Source organism: Schistocerca nitens, chromosome 2 (genome assembly GCF_023898315.1).
Source record: "Schistocerca nitens isolate TAMUIC-IGC-003100 chromosome 2, iqSchNite1.1, whole genome shotgun sequence".
NCBI classification, from domain to species: Eukaryota; Metazoa; Arthropoda; class Insecta; order Orthoptera; family Acrididae; genus Schistocerca; species Schistocerca nitens.
The window spans coordinates 306395105-306408404 of NC_064615.1; the positions used below are offsets into that span (position 1 = coordinate 306395105).

The following is a 13300-nucleotide window of genomic DNA, read 5'->3' on the forward strand; positions in this document are numbered from 1 at the left end:
TTCCTTAGCCACCCAACGCACTGGAATTAAATATACGCCTGCCTTTAACAACCATTTCAATACTGGTTTACGGAAGGGCTGAACTGGTCAATATTTCTGCCAGTAACGTGTTCTCTCACATCATTAACATGTTCTAAATCTGAATGGATGATAGATACAATCAAAACCTATATTTACGGATTGATGCTGATGGAAAAGTACGATACGCTATGGAGGTGAGTTTGCACGGGCAGGTCACACGAACAGACGCAACTAAGCGTAGGTTTTTAGACACAGAAGTATGCAGGGTAGGCCAAAAACCACTACCCATCGTAACAGATTGAAAACATTCAGATAATCTTGTTTGGTTGTGATACTTACAAATGCATATATCGCGGTGCATCGCTATAAAATTTTCACATATGTATTGATTAAAAATGTCCGCAGCTCGTGGTCTCACGGTAGCGTTCTCGCTTCCTGAACACGGGGTCCCGGGTTCGATTCCCGGTGGGGTCAGTAATTTTCACCTGCCCCGAGATGACTGAGTGTTGTTGTGTCGTCTTCATCATATTCATTCATCCACATTACAGTCGGAGGTTGGCACCTCCATTAGGACCTTGCCTAGTATGGCGGTGCGGGTTTCCCACATCGTTCTCCTAAGCTCTGTCAAGAAGTATGGGACTTCATTTCCATTGATTCAAATACCAGAGTGCAGTGCTTTTGAATCTAACGTCACTGACATTGTTCTTGGTTGATTATAGCCTGTTGTGAAGATGTTTTCTAAGGGTCTACAGTGGGCTGTCACAGGTCAGGCGGGCTCTCATTGGGTGACGAAACTAATAAACGGCTGTGTAAAGAGGTACGCTTAAGCTCCCAGCCCGTCTGACATGTATCAGCAAACTTGGAAAATAATTCGAGAAAACATGTTCCGAATAATCCTGTAGCTCCAATAAAGCCTTCAGTCTTACCAGAATTCAATGTTGTTTATTTTGTACCCAATCAGGTTACAGAAAGTAGAGACTTTTGTCCCATCTCGTATGTGTTTCTACAGGACAAGTTAAGCATGGTATTTGCGTTACTAAATACCTGACTAGAGGGAAAGTGGAAATTGTACAAAGGGCATCACGCCGTTGATGTCCTGTTCGAATAACTACCTCAACGGTAAGAAGCTAGGGAAGTGAGGAGCTATATACTTTTTGATAAATCGTCCCACTGTTCACTTCATTTACAGAAATCAAGGCAAATCTAAATCAGGCTGTCCAGAAGGGAACTTCAAATAAAAATGAAATATAAGGTCATATTTGGTGACTGTTGAGTCATATCAAGGGTTATTCACGTCCTGGCAGCACTCTTACTGAAACAGAAACGGCAGGCTAAGGGTAAGCGCTTTATGGCCACAGCATAAAGTAAGACCAGGATATCAAGATGACAGGTGGGTGCCAGAACGTACACCGATGGTAAAAAACTGGCAGTATCAAAAAAAAAATAATGTGGAGTAACGAAATTTCAGGAATACGGTTGCGTATATAATATATTTCAGTGATTAGCATTGCAAGATCACAGGTTAATGTAAATGTGAGATAAATCATTACAGTGTCGTACAGGTACCGGATACCAGTTTGTGGGACGGAGTTCCATGCCTGTTGCACTTGGTTGGTCAATGCAGGGACGATTAATACTGTTTGTGAATGATGCTGGAATTGTCGTCCGATGATGTCCTGTATGTGCTCGACTGGAGAGAGATATGATGATCGAGCAGGACGAGACAACATGTCAAAACTCTGCAGATCACGCTGGATTACAACAGCGGTACGTGGAAGAGCGTTATCCTGTTGGAAAACACTCTCTGAAATGCTGTTCGTGAATGGCAGCGGGTCAATTTACCAGACTGACTTACAAATTTGCAGTCAAGGTACATGGGATAGACACGAGAGTGCTTCTGCTTTCTTTTCATACGAAATCGGCCTCCTAGACAGTAACTCCCAGTGCAGCTTGATTGTCTATGATGCAGACAGGTTGGCTGCAGACCCTCAACTATCCTCCTTTTAACCAGCACACGGCCATCACTGTCGCCGAGATAGGACCAGCTCCCATCAGAAAACACAACACATCTCCACCCTACCCCCCTACCCCCCCGCCCCCCTCCCACTGACCTTCCGTCGCATATAGCGGTGGTTTTGGGTCAGTGGAATGCACGCTACAGGGCGTCTGGCTCGGAGCTCCGATTTGTAACATTTCGCTGTGACACTGTTGCCAACTGATGTTCAAATTGTAGTTGCACATGCAGTGTGATGCGCCACAACTATACGCCGAACAAAATGGTCTTCACTCTTGATAATGCCACGTGGCTGCTCGGAGCCTAGTTTACTAGCGATCGTACATTCCCGTGATTAACGCTGCAGTAATCATGTACAATGGCTACATTCCTACAAAATCTTTCTGCAGTATCGTAAATGGAACATCCAGCATCTCGTAGCCCTATTACACCACCTCGTTCAAACTCGTAGTGACGTCTTAAAAGCATTTTTGACTAGCATCACCTCTCCACATTCAGTCTTAAAGGTAACTAAAGCCTCACGACCGTTACAGCGTGTATTTAAAGCAAACCTGATTTGCGCTCCTTGCGCGACTTTGATTGAACATCACCTTTATGATCTAGAAACACGCCTGCCAACTTTCTGTTACGTCGCTCAGCTCCTTCTTAGTACTGTGACTCTCTTTCCTTCAGTATTATTCCACGGAGTAAGTTCTTAAGAAAAGATCATGTACCACTAGATCTAAAACAATGACCAAATCTATCAATCTTTCAATTTATTATTCAAAACATATTGTTTAGAGTTATATTTTTACGCTGCAATATGCGAGTGGACTTCAAAAAATAATTTACATATTATTATGGCAGCTCCTTCTTAGTACTGTGACTCTCTTTCCTTCAGTATTATTCCACGGAGTAAGTTCTTAAGAAAAGATCATGTACCACTAGATCTAAAACAATGACCAAATCTATCAATCTTTCAATTTATTATTCAAAACATATTGTTTAGAGTTATATTTTTACGCTGCAATATACAAGTGGACTTCAAAAAATAATTTACATATTATTATGTCAGACTAACTAATAGACTGAGTACTGATTATAATGCTCCAGAGGCCTTCAGCTCGAAAAAGCGCATCACTTGTTAATATCGCTTGAACTTATTATCGACTGTAGTATTTTGAGTGAATGAAGAGTTAGTTAAGAAGTTGGTAGCGTTGTATCATATTTTTTTGTGTTAAAATGTTGTAGATATGTGACGCCTGTTGTTCGAGAAGAGCCGTGTCTATTCAAGTCAGCAAGTTTGCAACGCACAGCCGACTGCTGAACAGCGGCGTGCGGCAAAGAAAACAATTACGATGCAGCCCGCCACTAGAAACCTTTGCCGGTGACTGCTAAGAGGGAACACCTATTGTTAAAGAGAGAATTAGCGTGATATGTTTGTTCGCAAAGAATGGGTTCTTGGCTTATCCTTTTAGAATTTGAATTCAGTTTCTAAATATTGTTCGAGTAGTGCGCCTCGAGATGAATTATCTCAAGAGTGTGATCAGATCGGCTCACACGTACGAGACGTGAATCACTCTGCAATGGGGATGGAACTCAAGTGTGGTCAAAGCAGTCAAAAGTCGTTTAAAAAGATATATTGAGAAGATTATTGGCTTGTGTAGCAATTGATTATTTCACAGATTTTGGTAAAGTGTAGACTCGCTAGGTATAGGGAAAGCTCCGATTTATTGAAGTGTGGGATTAGTTTCACCTGTTTATGATTAATGGTGCGTTATGCTGCTCCATTGCCACGCGTTTGCAGGCGAACCGTGTTTCAATCCTTTTGGGCAATTTTCCGTTGAATGGTGTATGTGATAAAACGGTTTCACCGAAGTCATTTAGTTGTTTTGTGGTTTAATATTAAAGCACGTACTAAGGGTAGTAGCATTGCATTGCATTATTGTGATTGTATAAGTGTACGCGAGCACTGAGGATAGTGACTTAACGATATTCTGTTAGAATTTATGGTGAGTTCGGCGTGAGTGTCGTAATATGATAAATTCAGGAAATCTCGTTGGAAGTACTGAATGTGTAATTCATATTAAAGAGAACGGTTGTCCTACGCAATAGTTATTTATTGAGAAACAAACAGGAACTTATAGAGAAACAGATACCTTCTCCCCTTGTCTATAGCCTGCAAATCAACAAGCATTTATTAGAGAACACGCCAATTCTCTCTGGAAGAGGGCACTCAGGATTTTTATTTAATTTTTTTTAATACATTTCCTCGTAGTGGGGTTCTGAATAGAGAACTATCGCTCGAAAAGTTGACTGCTGACTTTTACCTGTAAAAGAGTTAATGGCAGGAAATAAAGAATTAACTGTTTTAAACTAAAAAAGTCACTACTCGACTTGTCCTTTATCCATAAATTATTACAAGAAAATTATTCAAAAGTATATTTCAAAGCAGACGAATACCTCGAATAAATCTTATCATAACAAAGTAAATCCAAAGGCCAATATAGCAAAAGACTGGCATATTGGTGAAAGCAAAGTTCAAAGAAATCAAATGCTAAAGAGAAGGAATAGTATTTTTCAGTTAATAACTTTCAACAAATAGGACGCTTATTAATATTTACTTAGATAGGGAAAGCAAGTTTATCTTTTATTGAAAAGTCATTAATTATAAAGGAAGAGTTATTCTACTTAATTTTGAAAGGTTGAGATTTACGAAATAGTTTAATACGACAGAATTTCAGTAGCGTCAAGAACGTTGTTCTAACAAGGAGCTACTTATAGAGGTTATCGTTGATTGGCAACGAAAGATAAGCATTATTAAATTGTATCTTTGGCTTTAGAACGTATTCTGAAATTTACGTAAAAAATTATGACGTTTACACTGAATACTTGTGTATACGGTTATTAGTTGAAGCTTTAAAAGAAGAGCAACTACAAAGGACAACGGGTGTATGTGACTTATTCATCAGTTACATACGAAAGCTGTTGTTTCCGGTACCTAAACTGTCGCGAAAGTGTTTAGTTGTGTTTTCAGAGTGCACAGAGTAAGCTTCGCTATAGGTTTCCGTTACTGTTTAAGTAAATATATCATTCCTACTCCCAGTAGACTCTCGCATTTAGTATTTTTGTGGTGATTGATACTAGCTTTGGTGGTAGTTAGTCTTTCGAACTTAGTGAAACCTGATAGTTAGATGTGTTGTTCTAATTAATATGCAGATAGCTACTACTGACCCCATTATACCACAAAAGTGTTATTGTGCCCATCCTTTTGTACAGAGTGACGTGGTAGCGAGCTGTACTGTGATTTATAACGTAAGAAGCTGAATATCCAGTCTTACATGACGTCGTCGTGTTAGTACAGACGATTGTTTCAAGTCACACAGATTACGTCGTTGAGTGGTGGCAAGTTCTTGTCAGTACAACTTATTGTGGTATTACAATAGTAATTTACATTGTGCGACGTTGCTTTTCACCTACGAATGGAAGTGCTGCTAGAGGATATTCGTAGAGTGTATCAACCAAGAGCTAGTGGTATCTAAAGGGTGGCGCAGTACGTGGTGTACACTTCAAAGTGACAGAGATACAAGATAATGTTTTTCATCACACTAACCAACTCTCAGTAACCAACGGATGGAACATTTTACACATCTTGCAATTCTCCGGCGATAGAGATTTACTTTTAGGTCATCGAGGCATTTGAGAAATGCTCTGTGAACGCCTTCATCGCTGGAATTTTTTTTTCCACGTGAAATGCTCTTTCAGCTTTCCAGTTGCTTGGACATTACCATCGATGGTCACCGAAGACAGCCTTCCTTCCTGATCAGCATCACGCACGTCTGTGCAGCGTTGCACAAAAGTTTTGTTGACACCGTTGCACTACGGTTGTTCCCAACAATCCATATAGTGAATACATCGCCAGAGTCCGACAGTGAATTTGTCTGCGATATAGAAGTTTTATCCATAAGAATCATACCGTCGTGCCTGCTTAAACTTTGGAGTATGTTTCTAGTTGCTGCGCCATTTTCACTCCCACACTGAGATACGTCTTTCAGCTGCACAGCAAATGAATTGTGCGTGCAGGAAATCCGGCAAATGTACTCCCTCCAGACATTTCGCCACTTTTGTTGCATAGTGATCTCAGCGTGGGATGATATTCACAAATTACTTTTTGAAGTCCCTTCGTACATGATTACTTTGCAGTTTTGATTTGTTTTCTGAGTTCTAATGATACTGTGCTGTGCTGTTCAGTGAAGACACCCTTTCAACTCAAAACTTAATAGCACATGGAAAAATATGTGAGGAACGTTCAGCTGTTGCAGACAATACCTCCGTAAAAAAGTTGATGCATTTACTTCTCTCTCGGTAATGAGAAGAGGTCTTGGAAAGTGAGTCGATACATTTAGGACAGCTGCCAATTTCCCAGCGGTAGCCCACCTGAAAAAAATAAAGGTACAATGAAGTAAATAAAACATGAGATAAAATTATTTCTTTTTAATTTGATAAAATGGGATTTACAGCGTTGAAATAACAAATACAAATTTAAAACGGCAATAACTTGGCGGTAGCCGTTGGCAGCCCTGGCGTAAACTGCACAGCCCTGACGCAGACAGTACACGCTTGAATATTGAGCTCGTGAAGATAAGTAGTTAATTCTATAATAACTATGAGTTAATATTACATCGTAAGGAAGGTAATCAGAGTTTGCTTCATATTATCTATTGAAGGTTTCATTAGTTTCAAAGTATTTCTCGAAGAAACAAAGACATAACCTAAGGGCCAGTTTCCACGTACTTTGGACGTATGTTTACTGACTTGCTTAAGTATTAAGTGAAGACTTTAGGTAGTTTTCATTACACATATATTTAGTAGTGTCGTATATAACCGGAGAATTAAAGGTTTTATATTCTATCTTTTATTTCTTATGAAAACACATAAAGCACAAGTCGTGCATACACAATTTTAGGCCTAATTTTTCGGTTAAATAAGTCTGGATTTTTAATGTAGATTTAACTGCATGACGTTACTATATTAATAATATACACGTATATTAGTGTTCCACATAACTTAGTAACTCTTGTTATCTGTAGTGAATAGGATATTGCTCTTATTGTTTAGATAAATTTTGTAAAAATATTGTAGACAACCATGAGCTAGAAGTGTTTGAGCTTCCATAGGAAAGTTAGTTCTGGAGTTCTGTGCAACTGTTGTGACAGATGGTTATATTGGGGGAATGTAGTGGCATGGCAACTGTGGAAGCAAATGGGTCTCTTCGATGGTGTTGCAGACTATGTTCAAGGGATAGGAAAATAGCTCAACAAAAAGGGAAGATTAGAACCCTTAGAGCTGAACTGGATTGTGCTAGGGAGGAACTGATAAGGTTAAGGCTGGAGAAGGGTGAAGACAGGTGGGAAGTGGTAGCAAGGAACAGGGGCCACAGAAAGAGAACTGTATCTGACAGTTTCATCATTGGCACAAACAACAGATAGGAAGAGGTTCAAAGCACTCAACAGATTTTCAGCAGGAAACAAAATGTTACAAAAAAAGAACAAAGTAGGAAATAAGTTCTGCTGTTACGTAGTATCCATGGAAGAGGTGCGGGCTAGGTCTTGCAGGAAAAATTAGGTGACAGGTACCAGTCACAAGTATTTTCAACCCATTGCATGTCCTAGCCAAGTGACAGGGGATGTAGGATCATTGTGGAAGGATTTTACGAAGCAAGATCATGTTGGGGTAGTGGGTTGGAGCTGGAAACAGTATTGATAGGGATCAGAGCTACAATATTGAGTGTTACCTGGTAAAAATAGCACCTGTAACGAACCATGCAGATGTTGGATGGATTCGTGCTTTCACGCGGTATGATGGGCCCCAACTAAACAGGTCTGTATGGTGGGTCAACATGGAGCTACATCAGATGCTTTGGGTGGCTGCTTTGTCTGTCATAGGTTTGGTTCCTGTTAATGGTATTGTGTAGGTGGGACTTCACAAGACAAGGCCTGCATCTCAAAGGAAAGGGAAGGATAAGTTGACTGGGATGATAGCAAAATCTTTAAGGGGGGGCACTGAAACTCAGGAAGTACTTTCTTTTTAGGCTAAGATCAGTGTACAATCATCTAAAATTGAAATTAAACCTAATGAGAAGCTCAGACGGGCAGATACCAGATATGTTAAAATATCACAAGATTCTCATAACAGTACAGTGAAAAATAATGTTAGTGTGTCACTAGATTCTCATAAAGGCACAGTGAAAAATGATGTTGGCATATTGCGTCAGAATATCAGAAGATTAAAAAACAAAGTAGATGAGCTTTTTATTTGTTTAGAAGATTTAGAAACTGAGGGTGGAAGAGATGTACTATGTCTGTGTGACCATTATATAGCGACAGGTATGGAAATGGTAAATGCAGGTGGATATAAGCTTTCAGCACATATAAGTAGAGACACTATGGAGAAAGGAGGAGTTGCCATGTGTGTTAAAATCTGTCATAGTGTGAAAAGTTTGGAAATAAAAAAAATTGTGTAGAGCAACATATAGATGCACGTGCCTGTGAGCTTAAACTAATGGTACTTTTACAGTTGTAGCCTTGTATAGGTCCCCACTGAGAAATATTCAGCTATTTTTGAAAACCTGGGTTCTTTGTTGCGGTAACTGTCAGACAGAGGGAAGTAAACTATCGTTTGTGGGGATTTCAATGTAGATTTTATAAAAGATTTGGATAGAAAGTTTGACCTTGACGTATTACTTGGTTCTTTCAATTTGACATCAGTTATATATTTTCCTTCTCAGGTGGCACAGGAAAGCGGCACATTGACAAACAGTGTTTTTATAGGCAAAGATAAATTTAATGAAATATTAACTTTTACTGTTAAGAATGGTGTGTCTGATCATGGTGCATAGCTAGTTACAATGTATGACATAGCTCAATACAGTAATGTAAACAGTTCTAGTTAACGATTTAACAGTTAAAAGTTTTAGGGAAAGATTGAAACAGTTTGACTGGGGTGAGGTGTAGAAGGAACCTCATGCTAATACATGTTTAATCTGTTTTATGATACCTTTGTGAAGACACTTGAAAACAGTTTCCTTACAAAAACAATGAAATATAGTTGTAAGAAACCATCTGAAAAGCCATGGCTTACTAAAGGGATAAAAATCTATTATAAACAGAAAAGTGAAATGTATCTTATAGCTAGAAGGAGTAATGATTTAGAAACAGTGAAACATTATAAAAACGTCTGCAGTTATTAAGAAAAGTTAGTAAAAGTCCAAAAGTCTGTGCATTATGTCTGAGATTAGCACATCTGATAACGAAATTAAAACAATTTGGGATATTGTTAAAAGGGGAACAGGGCAATCGAGAGTGCAGGAAGACTGTGTTTCTATCAAGCTCAATGAAAAGTTTGTAACAAGAAGTTAGAGGTAGGAAACATTTAAAAAAAATCATTTTTAAGTGTTGTAGAGGAAATAGGATCCAGCTGTTCATTAAAAAATGCAAAGCAGAAGATGGAAGAGAAACTACTTATGCAATATCATAAAACTGAAATTCCATCCACCTCTCCTACTGAAATTAGGAAAACAAGAATTTCACTCAAAAGTAAAAGCGCACATGGTATTGATGGCATTTGTAACCGAGTACTAAAAGCTTGTTAGCAACAAATAAGTAGGATTCCCAGCCACATATGTACAGCTCACTGAAACAGGGAATTTTTCCAGATAGACTGAAATACCTTATTGTTAAACCACTGCATATAAAAGAGGGTCGGTCTGGTGCTAACAACTATCACTCAGTCTTACTTCTGACAGCTTTATCCAAAATCCTTGAAAAAGTAACATATTTAAGAGTAGCATCACATATCTGAAAAAATGAAGTACGAACAAAATGTAAATTTGGTTTTCAGAAGGGCTTTTCAACAGAAAATGCTATATATGCTTTCACTGATCAAATATTAAATGCATTGAATAATGGAACATCACCCACTGGGGTATTGTGTGATTCATGAAACTCTTCTCGATAAGCTTAAGTATTGTGGTATGAGGGGGACAGTGCACAAAGGGATTCTACATCTACATCTACATGGATACTCTGCAAATCACATTTAAGTGCCTGGCAGAAAGTTCATCGAACCACCTTCACAATTCTCTATAATTCCAGTCTCGTATAGCGCGCGGGAATAATGAACACCTGTATCATTCTGTACCAGCTCCGATTTCCCTTATCTTATCTTTGTGATCGTTCCTCCCTATGTAAGTCGGTGTCAACTAATATTTTCGCATTCGGAAGAGGAAGTTGGTGATTGGAATTTCGTGAGAAGATTCTGTCGCAACGAAAAACGCCTTTATTTTAATGATGTCCATCCCAAATCCTGTATCATTTCTGTGATAGTCTCTCCCAGATTTGGCGATTATACAAAACGTGCTGCCTTTCTTGAACTTTTTCGATGTACTCAGTCAGTCGTATCGGGTAAGGATCCCACACCACACAGCAGTATTCTAAAAGAGGACGAACAATTGTAGTGTAGGCAGTCTCCCTAGTACGTCTGTTACGTTTTCTAAGTGTCCAAGTGTCCTGACAATGTAACGAAGTATTTGGGTAGCCGTCCCCACAATATTTTCCATGTGTTCCTTCCAATTTAAATTGTTTGTAATTGTAATACCAAGGTATTTAGTTGAATTTACGGCTTTTAGATTAGACTGAGTTATCATGTAACCAAAGTTTAACGCATTCCTTTTAGCACTCATGTGGATGACCTCACACTTTTCATTACTTAAGTTCAACTGCCACTTTAATTCATTTTCAACTGGAAGAATGCAGAAGGTTGAAATTAACAGTACAGATGCATGCAAGATAAACAGCAGAGTTCTCTAACTGGGGAGATATCAAGAAGGGTGTCCCATAGGGTTCAGTTTTGGGTCAATTATTGTTCTTAATATATATTAGTGACTTGCCACTCCATATTAATGAAGATGTAAAGATAGTTCTTTTCGCTGATGAAGCAAGTATAGTAATGACATACAAAAACAAGAATCAGCTGAGGAAATTGTAAATAATGTCTTTCAGATAATTAAGTGGTTCTCTGCAAATGAACTCTAACTAAATTTTGAGAAAACACAGTATATACAGTTCTGTCAGTAAATAGCATAAAACCATTGATTAATATAGACTGTGAACAGAAGTCATTTGCTAAGGCAGAATATTCCAAATTTCTGAGTGTGTGCATTGATGAGAAACTGAATTGGAAGAAACACAATGTTTCAGGTACTTATGCTGTTAGGGTTATTGCAAATTTTATTGATAACATACGAGTAAATTAGCCTACTATCCCTATTTCCATTCACTCCTTTCATATGGCATCATATTTTGGGGAAATGGAAATGAGCATATCTCATTGTTGGCTTGGAGGCCCCATCCAGGGAAGTTTGGGTGCCGATTGCAAGTCTTATTGCAGTTGAAGCCACAATGGGCGACTTGCATACCAGTGATGAGAATGAAATGATGATGAGTACAACACAACACTCAGTCCATGAGTGGAGAAAATCTTCAAACAATCGAGTCCAGTCCTGCTTGCAAGGGAGGAAAGCATGTTACCACCCAGTTAAGCAGGTGGACATTGGGGTAATTCATCATTAAGAGAAAACGTATTCATTGCAAAAAAAGTGTGTAATTAGAATAATAGCTGGAGCCCACCCAAGAATACCTTTCAGAATTTTGTTTAAGGAAGTCGGAATATTCACAGTATATTCGGAATACATATATTCACTTTATTATTAATTTATTATTAATTACCAACCCCAGTTCAAAAATAACAGAAAAGTGAATAGCTAGAGCACTAGAAGAAAGGATGACCTTCAATATTCCGTGTTAAATATGATTTTGACACAGAAAGGGGTGAATTATGCTGCCACAAAAATCTTTGGTCATTTGCCAAATAGCATTAAAAGTCTGACAGATAGCCAACCAAAATTTTTGAAAACAAATTAAAAGAATTTATGAATTACAACTCCTTCTACATTAGACGAATTTTTAGATATGGAGTACTAACTGTAAAAAAATAATTATTTTGTCTACAGAAAACTAATGTTAAAGTAACTGTTCCACATCATTACCCAATGTCATATTCATGATCTATAGAATAAGTTTTAATACATGTTTGTATGTATTTACATGTAGCTAGTTGGAATGTCACTCATAGACATCAGTAATATCATAGAGATTTTACGAACTTCCTGATTTACCACATTCCTTCTACTGTAACTATACATTCACTCTCAAATGCAGACATCCAACTCACAGGTGGGCCTCGCTGGAGAAGGGCCTGACAAAACTGTTTTGTTGAATGTGGTTTAATGTTGATTCCATTATTTTTCTCCCTATGTTCTTTGGAGTGATAATACTTATCTCGATTTCAATGTTGAACACTGATTTTGGCACTGTTACAGTAACATGAGGAGTGGCGATTGTGATAGAAGCGTTCATTATTAAAAATGGAAAATTAATAGTGCTCGATTTTAAACAAATATTCAGAACAAAATGTAACTGACGACCCAATGGTACTTCCACACACAACAAATCAGGCAATCTATACCACTCCAAGAGAAGTCTCACATGTGACTAGGCTATTTTCACCTTGCTTAAGAGAAAAAATACTTACACACATCTGGATCACCAGTCCCATTTTCATCAGTTCTTGGTTATAGCATTGAGTTGAGGAACAACATTTGTACAGTAATACATAACAGCAAACGTATTACCATTCGAAGTTTCTCGCCTACCACTGATATTTTCGTCATTTGGAATCTTCCCATGAGATTTAATTTGCCATCACCACTCATCTAATTGGATCGCAATGTACACGTGCTAATTTCCGCAATCTGTTGCAACCTCAGTCTACTCGTACATTCTTCTCATTTCACAACATCTTGCACATATATAATAACACCCAAAATTTTTCGAAGAACTATTAAATCACACTGACATTTCTATCCATAGTCCAGTCCCTTACACTTCCATTAATCTTCATCAGCTACATCTACCTCTGTTACGTCTTTCCATAGTCGTAACAACTAGACACTCTTCTTCTTTAATGACTTTCTCCTGCCCTGCATGCTCCAGTTTTCGCCCGCTTCCATCCTTATCATCATATTTTATATTTGTGTATTTCAGAACAATAAACTTTGACTCAGTCGGAATTGAATGGAACATCAGAAAACATAATAATAAAATCACCATTATTCTGTAGACAAGTTTCTAGTATAGCCAGGTGTAGCATGTAGTAGTTGAGAATAAA

The 13300-nt window shown here is 38.2% G+C and overlaps 1 protein-coding gene across 5 annotated transcripts in view; it reads right to left on the reverse strand.

Moving 5' to 3' along the window:
- The window catches only part of LOC126236071 (exostosin-3-like), a 310079-nt gene that overhangs the window by 7016 nt on the left and 289763 nt on the right, over positions 1 to 13300 (reverse strand). For all 5 annotated transcript variants that reach the window (XR_007544868.1, XM_049945127.1, XM_049945126.1 and 2 more), the window contains one exon: positions 6344 to 6451. Coding sequence is in view for 4 of the 5 variants with exons in the window: in XM_049945127.1 (XP_049801084.1) it covers positions 6344 to 6451 (108 nt within the window). In the remaining variant the exon portion in view is untranslated. The remainder of the gene's footprint in view (positions 1 to 6343; positions 6452 to 13300) is intronic.